The sequence below is a fragment of the Mycetomoellerius zeteki genome, unplaced genomic scaffold (genome assembly GCF_001594055.1).
Source record: "Mycetomoellerius zeteki isolate Tzet28-1 unplaced genomic scaffold, Tzet1.0 scaffold89, whole genome shotgun sequence".
Classification (NCBI taxonomy): domain Eukaryota; kingdom Metazoa; phylum Arthropoda; class Insecta; order Hymenoptera; family Formicidae; genus Mycetomoellerius; species Mycetomoellerius zeteki.
This window is the reverse complement of record NW_017257924.1, coordinates 614,471-634,073: the sequence shown is the minus strand read 5'-3', so window position 1 is coordinate 634,073 and position 19,603 is coordinate 614,471. Positions and strand designations below refer to the sequence as shown.

Here is a 19,603-nt window from a genome sequence, read left to right as displayed (position 1 = left end):
ATACTAATCATGCTATTATTGATAATTGTGTATTCATCGTGGATACATATTTGCTGAAAACTAAATGTATTTCATCGCCGATTAAATCTGAATTATACCGATACTATCAATAGATTTTGAGAATGATTGCTAAAAGGAAAAAAAAATTGCTAAAGGAATACAGTGAAAAAAATAGAAATGACAAAATGGATTACTACTTTAGTTTTAAGTGAATTTTCCACGAGTCTTTCTATGTTGCATATAAGTACTGTGGCTATTAATTTTTAACTTGTTATAGATGTGAACTTTTCAAGTTGTGTGAAAGTAAGATGTAATGATTGTAATTATAATTGTACTTGCCTTTTAATATACTCTAATCACGTCACATGTCTAGATCACAATTAAAAATGTTGATACAACATGAATTCTTTCTCTTTGACAATCGATTGCCAGCGATTATATGTAATTTTTGAGAATATTTGTATTTTTATGACTGTTTAGATCGAAAGAAAAATAGCTATTGTGACGATTATATAAAAGTATGCAAGTAGGACGTTATATTCTGTAGTATAGAATTCTGAGGCTTTAAGTACAAAAAAAAGTCAATGTCAGAACGTTTTCTCTTTTTAAGTTGTATGTACATTCACACAATGTACATCATATCTTTCGATCTTTCATTTGCATTGTGTGCAAAGGAAAGAAATTTTCATTGAAATTCGGTTAATTTTCATATATTGGATTCGTTATCTTTTTGCGTAATTTGTTAGTTAATGAAAACAATATAAATATTTGTCTAATGTTAGTACCTTCATTTTAAAAACCTAAATGACTATATGGCGTTTACATATTTTTTTCATTTATCAATAAATTCGAGCATCATAAACGTTCCTATTTTTCAATGCACATTCTTCACAGTACATTCTGATATTTACGATTAAGCATTAGAGCATCACGCTTATAATTGCTAAGCTTTCATATATAATAAGTATAATATAGTTTCGACAAGTATTGACCAGTATTTAACGTATAAAACTTGAACATACAAACATTGTATTTCCTTTCAGGCAATTGTGGAAAGTAATCAAATTGCGACGATCAATAAATCTCATAAGTATCAAAGTATAACATTTTATATATATACATGTATATACATGTGTATATGTGTATATATATATATATATATATGACAGTTGAAATAAAACATCCTTCATCCGTAAGTAAGATTTATTTATTATCAATGTTCTAAACGTAATTCTTTGCAAATTCTTATTTTGTCCTGTGTATGTAAACTTAAATATAAAACTACCTAAGTGTTTACATTTTTATTAGAAACGCTATGGGATTCGACGTGTATTGAAAAATTGCAATTTCCGAATGATGGACAATTTTTCTCATTGAAATTAAGAATACGATGAAGAATATTACGGAATAATTGGCTAAAATAGATCAACGCATATATCGCTTATACATTGTACCACCTTTTTTTCAAAGATGTCATAAAAAAATTTTACAGCAATGATTCATTTTTAATCTTAACAGGCAAATATTTTGAAAACATGTAATTTTACCAAAAAACATTTCAAATAAAAGTTGTATGATACAGAGATAATCAACTTTCCTCTGAAATGTTTTTTAGTAAAATTGCGTATTTTCGAAATATTTGCCTTAAGAGTAAAATTGAATTATACTGTGTAATATATCAATGAGACACTTAAGCTAGTACAGAATTTTAATATAAATTGTATGAATATCTTAATTCGATCGACATATATAGGATGATGATAAATTTTAAAGATTATTGGAGCAACAAAGGAAAAGAATTTTAAATAACTTACAGTTTTGATAGAGCCAGGGAAATAAATAGTATATTTTTCTTACGTTTCTCTCTCTCTCTCTCTCTCACTCTATCTCTCATCTCTTAGTCAGACATCCGTGAGCACATGAAAATCACTTGCAATGTCAAGTTCTGCCTAAGTCCATCGGGAAGTATTGCGGCGTTAGTTATCAACAATTCTACAAAATCAATAAAATTAATCTACTTTTGTAATAACGCGATTTTCAGAGATCAATTATTGATAAAACGATAAAAAGTAGTTTTGTGTCGCTACAAACAATTTGATGAGGCCTGATGAACTTTGGCAGTCATTACCTAAGAATACATTTCGTTCACAATGGAATATAAAATAGTAAGTCTGGAGTCACACATGGAGTATGTCTGTGGTGAAAATGAATAAAAAAATTGATGTAATTTTTAAATATAGAAAAAAGCGCCCTGTGTGAATACCCGTGGTCCGTATTTCAGTCATATTTAAACCACAAAAATCGTGAAAAATGTTCTAAAGAGTCCAGAGTGAGGCTCGCCGCATATATACTCAGTCGTTTATTTTATTTCTTCTTTTTCCGCGGTTTGTCCTGAGGTGCCGGCAGATTCTCCTTTCGCTTCGACGTCGGTTTCGTACCTATGTTGCTGCCCTTCTTTCTCCTCTCCTGCCTCTCGCGTTCCTCGAGTTCCTGATTCTCGCGTTCTATCAGAGTTATCAGAGTATTGCAGCGACGCTGCAGCTCCAACGCGGTACGCGATTTGACGAACCAGTCAAAGCGGAACTGCGGAGCAGATCTTACCGTGGCACGAAGCTCCTCGTACACATTCTCCTTGTCGAATCCGAGCTTGTGCAGCATGCAAACGAGAAATCGATCCTCCTCCTCGGTGTAATTTTTGCCCTTGTTCGTGCCATAAGCTATCCTGAGCTGGTGGAAAGGCGCGCGGTATCTAGCCATTTTCGCGTCCAGTGCCTTCTTGATGCCGGCGCGTCTCTGTATCTTGGCCTCACCGCGCTCGATCTGCGCCATCACGCGATCTATATCCTGCAGCTCGTGACAACGTTCCCAGAAAACGGCCGAATACTCCATAACTTCCTCCGGCGTTTTTCCTTCAACCTCCTTTGCAATGTTCTCAATGTCATCGCGACCGTACTTTTCATTCGCCTTGATAAACTGATTAAAGTCCCGCTTGGTCCAGTTGGTGAAGCCCTGCAGCAGTAACTTCTCCTTCTCGGTAATTTCTTCGTCGGTGAGCGGCTGAGCGTCGTCAATTTTGCGCTGTTCCTCCTTCTGAATTCGGGCGGCGTCCGATCCAAGTTCAGGATTCTTCGGAACCTTGTAACCGACTGTTTGTCTGAAATAATAAATCTCTTGATCCAATAGTTCGAAAAGTCGTGGTGGGAAGAATTGAAAGTCTTGCACTATCGGTTGTTTCGGCGGTCTTGGTGCTTTCGGCGCCTTTGGCTCCGACACTCGCAACGCTTCTCTGAAATAAGCGTCGACGGCATAATTGGCTTTACGTTCGCGTTTTGGCGGCTCAATCCAATTGCCTATTCCAAGGATCTTCTGTTTTTCACGGTAATCCTCGCCCTCAAACTGATACACAGAGTCTGTCGGTGCATCGACGGTAAAATTGCGTAACGAAGACTCTCCGAGGCTCTCGAGTTTCTGCTTCATCTCCTCCGTTTTGGCCTCGCCTTTCTGTAATATCGTGTCAATATCCTCGTCGGTAATGGCGCTGTCCTTGGACGCAAATACCTCGTTCGCACCGTGTCTGATCATATTTAACATCTCATCTTTGTTCAATGCAGTTTGTTTGGCATCGACTAATCGTCCCTGCTGTATAACGAGCTTATCCAAGCGCAACTTCACTTCGGCCCGCTCGACGATCTTCTCCTCCACCGTGTTCTCCGTGATAAACCTAAAAACTCGAACTTGCTTCTGCTGACCTATACGATGCGCACGATCCATCGCCTGCAAGTCCATCTGCGGATTCCAATCGGAATCGTAAATGATGACCACGTCGGCGGTCGCCAAGTTGATACCCAATCCACCAGCGCGAGTCGACAGCATGAAAATGAACTTTTCGCTACCGGGTGCGTTGTACTCGTTTATCTGTCGTTGTCGATCTTCGTGAGCGGTGTTGCCATCCAGTCGACAGTATTGGAAGCACCTCCAATGGCAATAGTCTTCTAAAATATCCAGCATTCTTGTCATCTGACTGAAAATCAAAACTCGAGATTCTTGCTGTTGCAATTTCGGCAATAATTTATCGAGTATCACCATTTTACCACAGTTGTAGACGAGATGCTCGTCAGTAGTGTATGGCGGTCCGGGTTCGGCACCGTCAAACAAGTATGGATGATTGCAGCACTTCCGCAACTGCATCAGAATGTTTTGCAGTCTCATCTTCTCTATCTTTCCTGCACCGTTTACTATATCTATGTCCTTCATCAATACTTTGGTATACCATTCTCTTTGCATTTTACTCAAGCCGATGTACACCTTAATCTCTTTCTTGGGCTTAAGTCCCTTTTCTACCTCGGACTTCAATCTTCTCAGAAGGAATGGTCTCAGAACTGCGTGTAACCTCTCGACTAAAGAATTATCACCTAGAAAACTATTTGTATTAAACCATGAGTCAAAGTCATCAGAGCTATTGAATACATCTGGTAGAAGGAAATTCAGCAGAGACCACAGCTCATGGAGATTATTTTGAAGTGGCGTGCCTGTCAAAAGAAGTCGATTGGTGGTCTTGAATTCTCTGAGGATCTCTGATAACTTAGACTTCTCGTTTTTTATCCTATGAGCCTCATCTATCACCATGTAGCGCCAGTTGAACTTTTTGAATACAGATTTCTCCTTAATGACCATCTCGTAAGATGTCACACACACGTCCCATTCTCCAGGCATCATCACGTCTCTGATGAAGGTATTCCTAGTCTCTGCATCTCCAATCAGGCAAACGGCTCTGAGACTAGGACACCACTTCTTGAACTCGTTCATCCAATTGGCCAACGTTGACTTCGGTACGATAACAATGTGAGGTCCAGGAATACTACGGAAGTGTTTCATGTATCCCAGCAGGGAGATAGTCTGCAGCGTCTTACCGAGACCCATCTCGTCAGCCAAAATACCATTTATACCGTGCTCGTAGAGTGATATCATCCAATTTAAGCCACGTATCTGATAGTCACGCAACTCACCAGATTTGATGTAATGAGGGGATGATTCGAAGCGTGTGGTAGGTGCCACACTAGCATTGCTCTCTGCCAGCAACTCCTCGTCCTCCTCCTGCTCGGTTTTACGATGCCTGTGATCGCCGGAGTCCAATTTAGGGATCTCCGGCTGTTTCCTGGGCCTGCCAGCTTTAACCTTCAAAGGACTACCAGCCTTATCCTTCTGATTGTTCGTCATAAAGTGTGAGAAAATCTCAGTCTGTTTTAGCAAGTAATCGAATCGTTTGCTACGGTCTGTCTCGAGCTTCGTCTCAAAATCGCCGCCTCTGGATGATGTGGTTTCTGCCGAGGACCCGTTCGAGTTGTCCCCGGTGTCACCGGTATCCGCGTTTTCATCCGGCTTGGACATCTTGCTTGTCACAATCTACACGCACAGTTTACGTTCCTCCTCTTAAATCTTCGCGGATCGTGCAGTACTTACGTTAGGTGCTCACGTTGAGCACGGACTGTACGATTCACTTGTATATAACGATATATATCGTTGATGACCACTTTGTTGGTCAGTCACAGTTGTTATCGACACATCAAAAGCGATTCAATCAGATTCAATGCATCGCATCAAACACCGATGTGTATGGCATCACCATTAACCGCCATGTTACACCGGATTTTTTTACGCATGCGCAGTAGTGCAACACATGAGCGTATAGAGGTGCGTTCCGTTCAATTCCGTTGCACGTATAAAGATGCATTTTCATGGGCCGTGTTCCAAAATTCACTGCCAGCGTTGAAAATCTACAGTCTACGTTACATGTACTATTATACGTTTTCAGCACTAACCGTGAATTTTGGAACACAGCCAAAGGTGTCAGTTGACGTGTGTCAAAATAGACCTGTTCTTTTTGGCTGAACTTTTGCACCAGTTCTTTCTTCTTCTTTTCTCTACAAAAGTTCAGCCAAAAAGAACAGGCCTAATATTTGGAGATTTCATGTAACGCGAACAGACCTAAAGACGCGCGATTTTATGACGTCATATCATGGTGAATTCGATTATTCGCACTACACTGGATCAGTGCATATTAAAAGCTGCTTTATATAAAATATCTCAATGCAGTGATACAACCCTTACAGCACAAAGTTGCACAAAAGTTGCAGTAATACTGCTGCAACATTGCAGCAACATTGTATGTTACAGCAATATTGCTGTAAATTCTGTGCTGTATGGGAATATAATCAACTTTGACAATGAAATGGTATACATATATTTTGTTAAACGTGACAATATCATTTGTAGATAGTTAATGACCATTCTACAATAAGCCAGTAGTCATAAATCAGAAGTTAGAAGCTGGAAATTGACGACTGTGATTGGTCAATTTTCAGCTTCTAACTTCTGATTTATGATTAATGACTTATTGTAGAATGCGTGTAATCGTTTAAAATATTTATACACTTTTACATTTAACTTTGCTAATGTCATGTAAAGCAGCTTTTAGTATGCACTGATTGTAGTGTAGTGCAAGTGATCGAATTCGCTGTTAGTTTCAGCGTCGACGTTCAGAAGTTCAGATTTTCCAACTTCTAAACGTTGGCACGTATTCAAAAGTGTGTTGCACGTTTAATGTATTGCAAAATGATATAGATGATTTAGCGTACCATTTGGTTAAGCATGGCTTAAATAAAAAAACTAAAAAAAGTACTGGAGAAAATAACATACAAAGTGATACGAAAAGTAAAAGTTGGATATGGCAATATTATAATAAATTTCAAAATAGGGAACAATGTAACATTTGCCATAAAAATTATTTTGGGCAGAATTCGAAACTGAAAGAACATTTATTTTATGCTCATCAAATATGTAATGACAAAGAAATAAACAAACAAAATAACCGAAATGGCTTACTATGGCAATATTTCATAAAAGAAGGAAGATATGGTTCAAAATGTAGAATTTGTAATTCTTTCCTTACATATGGACATCGTGTATACTCGTTAAAGCGACATATGAAATGCAAACATCCACTAATAATCGAGAAAATACTAAACAAATTTAAACATTCGTGGATATCGGACAATTATATATTGAATACATCAAATGACAAACTTACAATGCAAGATATGTTGTAAAAAGTTTGACATATTTCAAGTAGATAAAGTAGGTGATTTAGCGAACCACTTGTCCAAACATGGCATAAATAAAAAAACTAAAAAAGATACTGGAGGAAATGACATGAATATGATTCACCAATCAGAAGAAAACAACGAGTAACTTCTCATCAGATTAATAGATATATTCGCATTTGAAAAAATAAAAAAAATGACAACGGTAAATAATACTAATGCTTGTGTTTTGTCCTTCTTTAGTCACCGCTTTAGTATTCACTCATATATAACGAACATATAAGAAATCAAATATTTAATATTTGCAGTTTATCATAAAAATTATAAAAATTTGACCTGATATTTAAAATGTGTATTTTATAATTTTATCCATATTTTAGTTAAGTAGTTCCATTTAGTCAATATCAAAATCAAATAATACAAGTTTATTATAATGTTCTTATTATAATTTACCATAATAAAAATTTACTATAATAAAATATACTTAATACTTAAATATTTAATAACTGATGGCTGTTCAGTAATTTTAGAGTCAAGCATTTTTTATTTCCAATAGTATTTGATATTAAACATTCGATTTTTTAAATACTTAAATAATAAGAATTCCAGTTTTGATGCGATTATAAAATAATGTATTTGAGTGAGAAATTTAACTTTGTAATACTAATCACAACTATATATTCCAACTTTTTAACCTGTTATTTATTTCGTTTATATTTGCAGATTCAATTTTGAATAAGATACAGAAGAGATTCCATTAAATTTTGAAAATAATATGTGAAGAAGCATTAGCAGTTTCAACTAATTGTCAACAGAAGCTATTAAATGAGCTACCATGTTTGACGAATTAATATCAATTTTCCAATAAGCATACTGATTATTAATTATTTTTTATGTTATCTAATAATTATCACAGTACATCACAAGTAGTTGAATTTTTTCTACATATTCATTTTTTATACATCTGATACAATGTTTGTATTAGGACTATAAATATCCAAATATTATAATACTCAAATCATTCGAAATAATTATTTTTACTAAAAAACATTCGAATTACTTGAACGATTCAAATATTAATGTCCGAAGAACAAAATCTAAAAATTTATTAATTTAAATCTGAGCTATTAACTTCGAGAATAGAAAACGAATTGTAAAAATATAATGTGTTAGAACTTAAGGATAATTCGAATAGTTCAGAGAATTATTCATAATGAAATATGTTTTAAATAGCGTGTTTACATTATTTTTGAAAATTGATAGATGATAAATTGTATAAGAATAAATAAAGTAATGTATCTAGACACATTTTTATTATTTGTAACAAAACGGTGTTTTCTTTTAAATACGATGGCTTATTTATTTATTCCATGATCATTCAAAAATATATAGAAATTTAATGATATATATATAATATATATACATAATATATTACAGCATATAATATATTATATCCCATTTTAAGTGATTAAATTTCTGTTGAACAGTGAATTTTAGAGAAACATGTTTCAGACAAAAGTTTTATGACTTCGAGGGGGACATAAGATGGTATCATTGGTTTGACTTTGGATGGCGTTGTCAATCCAAAAAGTCCATTCCGATCATTAAAATTTAAAATCATCCTTATATATGAAATGGATCACTTTGTGCGCTCGCGCATCATTTGAAACTGCCAAGCCGTCATCGACCATGGTTTCCTGGACAACGAGGATCACTCAGGTGCACAACAATCGACCGAGCCGATCCGTGGAGGACGACGACTGTTGTTACCAAGATGTCGTTCGTCGAGCAGCCGACGTTCGGGCGGGAGATCGCGGTGCCAGCTAGACTGCCAATGATCCTGAAGCAGTTCTGCAAGGCTGCGATACGCACGCAGCCTTACGATCTGCTCAAGTGGTCCAGCTCGTACTTCCGCGCGCTGGCCGATGGCGAGGAACCGCCGATTAAGTCGCGACTCGAGTACCCGCCACCGAGCACTGCTTCCGGTTTGACCTTGGGCTTCCTCAGGGTGCTATTGCGGCAGTTTGGAAGTACGGCGCGAGTCATGAGAAGCCGGTCCTCAACGAGATATTTCATCAGTACGGTAATCTTTTTCAGATTACAATAAGACACTACCGATCGAGACAATTTTGCATCGCTGGGATTGCCTCTGCCTGGATCATAGGGATTTCGTGGAAGATTCCATCACACTTGCCAGGTGAAGAAGTTCCTCGCTGTAGCGGTGGGCCTGCTCGGCGCCAATCTCACCGAGACGATGATCATGGTTTGCCAATTGTTTAGCCACGAGCCAGACGGAGGATCTGCGATGATCCCGCTAACTTTGTTTATGGAGATATACGAGTAAGCTCGACGTAGCACACACAATACCGGTTATTTCTCTGATTTCTACAGATTCCTATATGTGACTGCGTTCAGCAGAAAAAGTAGCTCTAAAATTGTAAAATTTTTTAATACAATTGATTTTGCTCTTATTGTTAGTTTCTCACTGGATCTAAAAGGATAAATCAATATAAAAAAATTTTACAATAATTGCAAAGCTGCTTTTTTGTTGAACATAATCATTGATGAATATCTATTTAATGCTCGAAATGAATAGATATTTAGCGGGACTCACGTGCGATGGCAATGAGAAGGACACGTTCGATCAGGATACAACAGAGCGTACAATGTGCAAAGAGAGTTCCGTTGACCATACAACATGCTCCGTAAATAGTCAAGATACCGATGTGGACATTAATTTAGATTCGGAACTGATATCCAAAGACGAGGTTGATCTGTCGAAAAGTAAGTTATTCAACTACATTTCTTATGTTTTCGTTCAGACTGAAAGAAACATTGTCGGAAATATCCATGATACAAAAATTCTATTTTTAAGAATTTTTTTGTATTTTAAATTTATAGATTTAAGAAATTTTAAACTTCTTCAGATTTTATAAGTTTTCTTCAGAAATCACAGAATAAGAAACCTTAGAACATTTCAGAATTTACATTTATGTACGAAAAGATGAAAATTTTCACAGCATTTTTGAAAAATGTTCTAATTTGTATAAAAAATTGGAGAAATTTTCTAAAAAGTTGTAAAGTTATATAGAAATTGATAAATTCTCAAATCTATATAGAAATTATGAAAAATTGTGTGAAAAATTCTCGAAAATATTTTTATCAAGTTGTAAACGATACATTCAACAAGATTCAATTTTGAAAATATTGTAGGACACATTCATCAGTAACATTTTATCGGATATATTATCGCACACAATGTCATCGACAAATATTAAGAACAGTTTTAAATGTAAAGTGACATCGATGACATTATTGCTTACGAAATATTTTTGATCTTGAGACGCTAAAAATTAAAAATTAATGGAATGTCGATGATTGAAGTCATCAATATATGAACGCACGTGTAACTTTTGTTTACATGATTTGTGACATAGCTACATATTTAGCTATATATTGTTGAATAAGTGTTTTTCTGTATAGTTCTTTTATGAAATTATCATCTTTTTTATGGAATGGATAAAATATGCTACCATATAATTTATAGAAAGCTTTACAAAGACATCTGTACTATAAATCCCATATATTCTAACTATAAATATCATTGTCCCTCTATTTTTCACATAATCTCTATTATCACACTTCAGTTTATTTAGTAAAACGTATCATTTTTTCACATTTTTAAACTGGATCGAATCTAAAATTTTCTTTTTTTTTTTAAAAATCTCTTATCTTAATATTATGTTATATAAACAGAAAACATTAATAAATCGTTATTTTAATATAAAATTTACATTAACATCTTAAAAATGTGATAACAAAAGTAATCAACACTGTTGTCAAATACATTATCGAATATATTACATATCAAGTAATGAAAATAATAGTCACTAAAATTTCATCATCCGCAATTCATTTTCTACATTTTTGTTGTTTATAATATTAATGACAATGTTTCTTAGGTATTCATAGTCGATTCTTGTATTTAAGATTGTTTTAAGTACAGTCTTAAGATGTCATGAACTAATCAGAGAGCCGTTAGCATCTTGAGATATTACTTAAAACGGCCTTAAAATAAGAATTAACTATGACTGATAACTATGAACCGGCCTTAGTTTGAACGAAACTTTACGTAGCTTACGCTCGTTGAACTTACTTATTTAAATTCCACATTTTGCAGCTGATCTGTCAACAGAGCTGATAGAGAACAGTTCATTCGAAATAGAAGCTACTAATTATGAAGAAAAGGAAGATAAATCTTTGACTAATCAAAAAGATGACGGTTTGATCGGTAAAGATAGCACAGATAACAGTGATACGATCAGTAAGAAATTCTGTGGGGTAAAAGACGCTAATAGTGATAGAAGCTTATCTTCTGGAGTAGAGAAGGATGCGAAAATTACTTGCTTTCCGAATGTGCCAGGTAAATATCCTCTTATATCTTACATCTTAGCTGTTTGAGTGATTATAAAAATCTGTACGAAAAATATAGTGTTTGCCCCTCTTACACGTAAAAAAATGCCGTAGATATTATAAGTATAAAATTTACTATACTTTTATTAATTTTTAATAAATTAAAAAAAAATTTGGTCGATTTCATAATTCGTTCTTATTACAAGGCCGTCTTAAATAAAAACATAATATGGCCCTCTGATTGGTTCGTGACGTCTTAAAACAATTTTAAATATAAGAATCGACTATGAATACTAGCCTTAGATTCTCAAAATTAGAAGCTGACAATGAGCATATTATTAGTACGCTTGTTATGCTGATAAAACTTTTCTGAAAAAAAAATATGAAAAAGTGAGCAGCGTGATCATGCTGTGTGGCACTCAAACAGTTAATAATCCACTAATTTGTTACTTGTCCGTTAGAATTTAAAATTGAAATATAGGTATAGGACCACGTTTGTCAACCGAGCGAGTTGCAAACGTAACGGCATGGATGCTCGAGTGCGCGAGACTGCAAGAGGGTATGGTCGGACCGCGAAATATCCGACATACAAACTGCCCATCTTTGCACGAACGATCGACATCAAAGTCATGATAACGTCTCATTATTTTGTTATAATGAATGCGAAGAACACAATCATGAAATGTACATAGCTCGCAAGATTAAGATCTTTAATATAGAGACGTAATTATCATTCGCATAGCTTTAATGGACGTTCCTATATATATATATATATATATATATATAAAACTGAATCTTTTATGATGTGATTATAAAAAGCATTTATTGTAGCACAGAAATATCGTTATTTAGCTTTAGAAAATGTTGAATCAAAAAATTCTCAATGGACAGATCTTCCGAATATAGACGAACGTTGTTAACTTATTTAATTCATAAATTACTTATAAATCAACATTATGTATTATATTGATGATTAACATTATTAGTTTCATTGTATAAGTCTATACATATTAATAATTTGGAATTAATATTGATTCTTCACACAAGAAACGTAGATAATTCTCGAGTTCTGCACAATCTGCGCATATGATGATAGAGTACGTGATAGAACGTAAGCATAAGGAGCAACGCTAGAAGGCACAATAATAAGTTTCTAGCTTTAGCACGACTCGTTCTCCATTCAAGAAGTTTGTGTAGATGGGAGAAACGATTTCGATATTGCGACGGTAATTCGAAAGTACTTCGTAGCGGATACAGCGAACGATAAAAATCGTTTAACAAAGCGCGAACGATTTCGTTCTCAGAACGTCTAATAGGATCCATATCATCGTTCAAACAGATAAACTTCCTGAAAGAATTAATACATATTATGTAAATCGTTCCTATATATGTAAATTGTTCCTATTTAAGAATATTTAAGAGAAATAGAAAGAAGAAAGATATAATACATAGCAGTCCAAAACTCGGCTCGTGAGCCGAAACGTTTCCATCTCTCCGCTGTGCCGTCTCGGTAGAGTAAAAATGGAAATACAATGAAAAGTACAGGCAATAAAAAAAGGGAATAACGAGCCGTTCGATCAGAGCTCCGGGATATAAATTCGATATATGAATTATACTAATACAAACTTACCAACCACTACAAACGTGCATGGAACAAAAACGTGCTAAATCCAGACGAAGCGCTGCTAATCTAGCTTTTGTTAATTACGCTTTGTTTTGTTCTACCGAGACAGCGCGACGAAGAAGTAGAAGCATTTTGGCTCACGAGTCGTTTTGTAATGTACAGGCCTGATATACAGTATGGATGCGAGAGAGACACGTACTTGGGATCCCTCCGAATTTCATCGAGCAATTGTACTGTTAAGGAAATGTTGCTGGTCAACATCTCAAAAATTTCATTTTTGCCGGCTTTTATTATTTCATGCGGATACCGGCTACTTTTGCCAAATTTTGATTGCATCTTTCTAAAAACTGTTTCACAGTTCAATATCAATTCTTTAGAAACTACCGGCTGTGAAAAATAAAACAATTGCAATGTTTTAATCGTTATTATGCCAAATATTAAGTACTACATGAAAAGTGCAATTCATACTTACGAGAGTAGAATCTAGGTATCTTTCTCCGGGTGGAATCTCAACAATTTTTGGTAGATTCATGCGATGTGAACAATTTATTATCTCACTTTCGAATTCCATAACTAAATTATAATCGAGCGGCAGTGGATATAATCTCGATAGAAGAGTCCTTATTTCTCTGTCCGACCAAGTTCTAAAAACATCGATTGATTTGTGTGCGTGCGTGTGTATATATACACACTACTGTCGAAAAGATTTATGTAAAATGGTCCACCATTTTAATATTTCGCCCCTAAAGATTTTAATTTTTGATTTTAGAAAAAAATGTTTTAGACAAAAGTAGAACGCGCGCGCGGTTTTGAGGGGAAACGTATTTTGTTCATGTTATTTTTCTTTTAGGTAGAGATGCCAAAAACATATGAAGATCACCTCCACTTTTTTTAAACGGTATTATATAATCTTTTTTACATAGTATGATTCACCTCATACTATTCATAAAAGTATTAAAGTACGATTATAAAAAAAAATTAACAAAATATTTAACATTTTATGTTAATGTGTGCTAGAATAAACTATAAAATATTTGGTAAACTATTGATTTTTTGATATCTCTACGCTTTTATATGCAGAATAATTAGAGGGACCATTTTACTGTAAAAAAAATCATATAATTTAATTTGAAAAAGTTTAGGTGACCTTCATATCTTTTTGGCGCCTCCATCAAGAAAAACAACATGACCAAAATTTTTTCCCCTCGAAACCGTTCCATATTTTTGTCTAAAATATTTTTTTCTAAAATCAAAGATAAAAAATGTTGGAGAGTGGGACATTAAAATAGCCCGCCCTGTATATAGAACTCAAGTCAATATAAATTTGATAATCATTGGTAACACCTTACCGTGATTTATCAGTGTCAAACATGTCGAACATCTCCCCAACGGATACCCTTCGTTTTTCACTAGATAAAAAGTAAAAATAAGAAAATGCAAATTGCATGTCTTCGGAATCTCTCACTTTATGACTAGACGTTTTCTTAAATTCTGACTCAAATTTCTCCTGCATACTATTTACGATCCATTTATCTATCAAGTGTGGCATGTGTGCTGGCACTCTCCTTCGTTCGAGGCCGTAAGCGGCGTTATATATCTTATTAACATATAGCAAAGACTCAGCATAAGTGTCCAGCCCTCGTGCATTACGTTTCCATTGATTGGGATATGTAAACTTGTCGAATTTAATTGAATTGTTGGACTGTGCCACATTCATGATATTGCGATAATGTTTTAATCGTTTGATACGATATGCAGTTTTGTTCGAAGTGTTTGCATGTAAAAGTTTGGAATATACAGGCTTAAAATCTCTCTTAAATTTATAATTCTTTTCATCATCAAATTTTGTACCATGTGCTTGTAATTCCTTAGAACTACTATTTCCGAGATTGTGAAACTTATGGATCGGCTTAGAAGAAATATTAACATTGTACGAATGCAATGTTTGCATTTCGGATACTCTGTGTGCATATTTTCGTGATGAATAAACAACGTTTTTCTTGCGCAATATACTTAATAGTTTCAACTCATTACTATTTTCATGAGAATCTTGCAGATACTTGTAAGGATAATCATCTTCCTCTTCCATTACCTCGCTATCTATAGGTACATCAGTCGTTTGACAGTCTCCGCCTATGCAATTCATCGGGATAGACAATGTTTTTTCAAACAATATATAAACAAATGTATTCGCGTGTATCATCATTATAAAGGAATAATTTAGTCACCATCAAATTCGCATAATGTCGTATTACAAGCGTAGTCACATGATCCGTCGCCAACCCATGCCCATGGACAGATTTCAGAACAATCAGGAACCCACCATGCCAGATATATTTTTTGTCCACCCGCTTGAGTTACAAAGTCCTCCGGCCAGATTTCGGCACCTAACATGACGTCGTCGTTAAAATACAAAAATTTATCAGAGACTCCAGGTATCCTGGAAGAAGCAAGATAAATGTTGCATGTCTATATGTTCAGTTGTTACATGTGAGTAACCAATAGCAAAAGCAGCTATATCCAAAAATGTAAAAAAATTTATTTTGAAATCCCTGGATTCCTTTTTGATTACAAACTGAACGTTTTAAAAATGTGCTGAAACAGTTATAAATCCTATAAGATGAAGGGAAAAAGTTGGAGCAAAAAAAGTTAAATCCCCAAATCTATATTGCAAATGTAGTTATATCCATCTGTTATATTTAATAAAAATCATAGACATTTTATTTCATAATCAGTTAAAATCTGCAAAATCAGTTAAGTGTATTCTATTTTAATAAATAGAAATTGTATTTCTTAGGTTGTGTGTATTATATACATTTTGTTAACTAAAAATAATATTTTTCTTCATTTTTCAAAAAGAAAATCTTAGTGATAGCTTCAATGAGAAAAGTTTTGAATACAAGTTTATTGCTCTTGCTAAAAAAAAAATTCAATGGAGATAACGATTTTTGCCAATGGGCTACTGATGTAATGTATCTCACATTTCCAAGCACCTATGAATATGACTTTCAATAGCAGGACTAGAAAAAGTTGGTAAATCGTTTTTATTCAGAAAAATATCTTCGTGAGTGACTAGAGTCACCCGAGGATTATCCATATCGAGCCAACTTGGTATTTGACCGTTGGTAACGATGTAAACATGCCTCACCCAGGGTGCATACATTTCCAACGATCGTAACGAATAACGCAACTCGTCTTTATCACTAAATCTCGAAGTTACGGCACTAAGATCCACAATGGAAACATGCTTCTGGAGGCTTTCTAAAAACATTGGATCGGATCCATTTACCCATGTATACACTACATCTATAGGAACATGTTGGCACAATTTGTTTTGGAAAGATTTTCCCAGGATATTATCGTTGAAGGAATGAAAAACCGCTTCGTATTTTTCCTTGCTCCATATTAACCATACCTGTGTAATAAAATATTAATTCGGTTTATCAGATATTTCAATATGTAAAATATTTGATATATAAAATATTTGAAATAGTTGATAATATATACATGTTGAATAAAACATTTCAATTAAAAGATTAAATTGATTTAGAGTATAAACTTCTGTTGTTACCTGGACGTATTTATACGACATGTATAAAGAAAATAAATGTTATTCTAACCTCTCCAAAATGTACTATGCCGATGAATATGCAAGTAAACGCCACCAATACCACAAGCAATGAATACTTATACGAAAGCAAGTCGTAACACCGTCGCTGTATCAACTTCCATGTGCTCATTATATTGATAAAGATGTTAGATGCAATTAGCATCACTAAGCTGCGTTCAGCAGAGAAAATCAGTACATGAGCGTTTTACGCCATGGTGGAAACTGTGGATTACTGTAGAAAGACGCAAGCGGCACAAGGTGAGCTTGTACTTCTGTAGACCTATTCTGTAACTTTTAACTTGTAAACAGTAGTCAATTCACGTTGATTTTCTTAGTGCTTTTACGTCTTACCGCTCAAGTTTTTTTTGTGTGCCATGGTCCTAATTCGCTTTTAAGGGCTGCTCATTATGCAATATTTTTCCCATTATAGACTCGAATCTCTCTCTTTTAAAGATAAAGATAAAGAACCTACTGGTTCTTTATCTTTAAATCAATTTAATTGACAATAACCAGATTTAAATTGTAAAAAGCTATTATTAACATGATATTTGTACAGATAATTAGCTTACGAGGGATAAAGAATAGTAGACATTAATAATAAACAAAATTAATTTACTGTTGGTCTTCTGGGGTCAATCATGTAACTTTTTTCTATTCGGGCAGAAACGTGAAAAGAGTAAACATTTTTTGTTTATATGTGTGTATATGTACAGTCGGGGCCTAAAAAGTTGCAACATTTTTTTTCGATGGGGTTCGGAATGCAGCTTGCTCACCGAGCGATCGGTTTTTATTCATGGATCGACAAATAAGAACCAATCGCTCGGCGAGCAGATTGCAGGAAGAACGCAGAAAATAACCTCGACATCTCATGTTCATAACTTTAAGTAATGATTTTTTACTTACTTATCAATAATTGTACACATTTGCATGCTATAAATTACAGATTTGTTTGTCCCTACTGTATATCCTTTTATACTGTGACAAACGATGCACCGATATCTTATATATGTATCCAGTGCACTGAACTGGCACCATTAAAATTATGGTTACGTTTACACCGTGCATTTAGGCCGCGGCCTATACAATAGACGTCCTTGTTTATCCTGTAGGTTAAATAAAGACACCTATCGTAAGGTCGCAGACTAAGCGCACGGTGTAAACGTAGCTAATAGCGTTTTTCACTGGCAGAATTGGTGCGCACTCAGTGCACATTAAAGCTGTTGTACACTAATCTAAATTAAATGTAAAAGTGAGATATCTCAATTAATAAAATACCTAATGTATATTTTATCAAATACCACAATAAAATGTAATGAGGATTTTACAGTTTAATTTATTTCTATATTTTTATTAAACATACATCTTTACGTCGATTTGTGTACAATGGCTTTAAAGTGCACTGAGTGCGCACTACGCGAGTGTTGTACAAATGAACACGTGACACTGGCTACGTTTACACCGTGCGTTTAGTCCGCGACCTATACGATAGGTGTCTTTGTTTAACCTACAAAATAAACAAGGACATCTATTGTATAGGCTGCGGCCTATTCTTTCTTCTTGAAATTATTATATTTTTTAATGAAAATTTAAAAATATGTTATCATCAATTTTCGGTCGTATGTAAAATAGCACATTATTTAAAATATATATTTAAAATAAAGAGTTATTCAATATTTATCATTTTAAACAACTTGTTATGACCTTATTTAAACAATATTTTACGTAAGTTACTGGAATCTATATTCTATTTTTTATTTTAAGTAAATCGTATCAGCTATTTTATTGACATCTGGTTATAATTTAATAAATTATTTGAATAATTACGAGTGAATATTTATTTATACAAAAAATACTTAAATTTAAAGTTTGTTATTGCTTTTTTTTGAAACGTAAATACGGTAATGGATCCCCACTTTGTCGGTTATATCGCCTACTATGCGCAGATCGAGGTCATTCTCATTGAACGGAATATACATAGATTATTAAGCTATATAACTATTAAGCAACTATTTATTGATAACACTGAATTCTTAATAATAAAAAAATTTTAATGATACATGTTTGAAAAAACGAAATAGTCAACTATTAATTACAAATATGTTTTATATGTGTAATTACAAGTTTTGTACAAGTTTTTAGATACATGATAACAATATACAATATATATATTAATGTATATAAAAACCTATAGTTTTGACATTGCTTGATAAGAATATATTTCATTAATTTGTCCATACTTATCTATGATATGTTATTACGAGTAGAGAAAATGATTTAGGTACTTGAAAGCTTATACTCAGGAACATGCGCTTGATATACAATTAAATATTCGACTTGAGAATTAAGAATAATTATGATATTGTCACGTTTTTGCAATAGGTATCATGTTCCGATTGAATAAAGTTTTTTTTTTTTTCAATTTTACCTAATAATTACAGTATAATATACTATAATTATTATATGCACTATCAGTAGTGCTACCAGAGAACTGCTACGTATTTCGTTAGGGTTCGCGCAGACGAACCGCCTATTTTATCCTCTCTATTGGTATTTGTAGGCTCGACAGTTAGCCGTCACGTACAATGTTTGCAACGCTCGCATGCATTTCATCCTTGTTTAAGATATAATGACAACAAGGATTAAATGATGCTCGTGAGCATTGCAAACGTTAAGTAAAACGCACCCAATAATGCATACGACACTGAGTGGCTGCGCTGGATTCTCCACAACTCATACATGATCACGAGCTGCGTGAACTGTTGTACTTTTCTCCATGAAAAAAGAGTATATTAATTTCTCATTTAATTTCACAAAAAGATAAGCGATAATCTCATTTCTCATATGATTCAAGAATAT

At 34.2% G+C, this 19,603-nt stretch overlaps 3 protein-coding genes across 5 annotated transcripts; 1 reads left to right on the top strand and 2 right to left on the bottom strand.

Annotated features, from left to right (window-relative positions):
* Positions 1 to 1,786: 1,786 nt before the first annotated feature.
* Positions 1,787 to 5,633, bottom strand: Iswi (nucleosome-remodeling ATPase imitation SWI). Its single transcript, XM_018459955.1, has one exon. The coding sequence runs from the start codon at positions 5,386 to 5,388 to the stop codon at positions 2,365 to 2,367; it is 3,024 nt and encodes a 1,007-aa protein (XP_018315457.1). The 5' UTR covers positions 5,389 to 5,633; the 3' UTR covers positions 1,787 to 2,364.
* Positions 5,634 to 8,605: 2,972 nt separating this feature from the next.
* LOC108730303 (ropporin-1-like protein) lies at positions 8,606 to 12,241 on the top strand. Its single transcript, XM_018459904.1, is given in 6 exon segments — positions 8,606 to 9,130; positions 9,198 to 9,269; positions 9,272 to 9,440; positions 9,697 to 9,884; positions 11,281 to 11,523; positions 11,995 to 12,241. Coding segments are annotated over 6 exon segments (1,080 nt in total). The 5' UTR covers positions 8,606 to 8,874; the 3' UTR covers positions 12,147 to 12,241.
* Positions 12,242 to 12,501: 260 nt separating this feature from the next.
* Positions 12,502 to 17,058, bottom strand: Gnptab (N-acetylglucosamine-1-phosphate transferase subunits alpha and beta). 3 transcript variants are annotated; one of them, XM_018459889.1, is made up of 7 exons: positions 16,758 to 17,058; positions 16,119 to 16,552; positions 15,366 to 15,577; positions 14,487 to 15,270; positions 13,610 to 13,781; positions 13,337 to 13,524; positions 12,502 to 12,861 (listed from the first exon to the last, which is right to left on the bottom strand). In XM_018459889.1, exons 1-7 carry the CDS (start codon positions 16,908 to 16,910, stop codon positions 12,552 to 12,554), a joined length of 2,253 nt encoding a protein of 750 aa, XP_018315391.1. In that variant the 5' UTR covers positions 16,911 to 17,058; the 3' UTR covers positions 12,502 to 12,551. The 3 variants fall into 3 exon arrangements, with proteins under 3 accessions (XP_018315391.1, XP_018315393.1, XP_018315392.1); XM_018459891.1 differs by having other exon boundaries at positions 13,610 to 13,766; XM_018459890.1 differs by having other exon boundaries at positions 16,131 to 16,552.
* Positions 17,059 to 19,603: the final 2,545 nt, after the last annotated feature.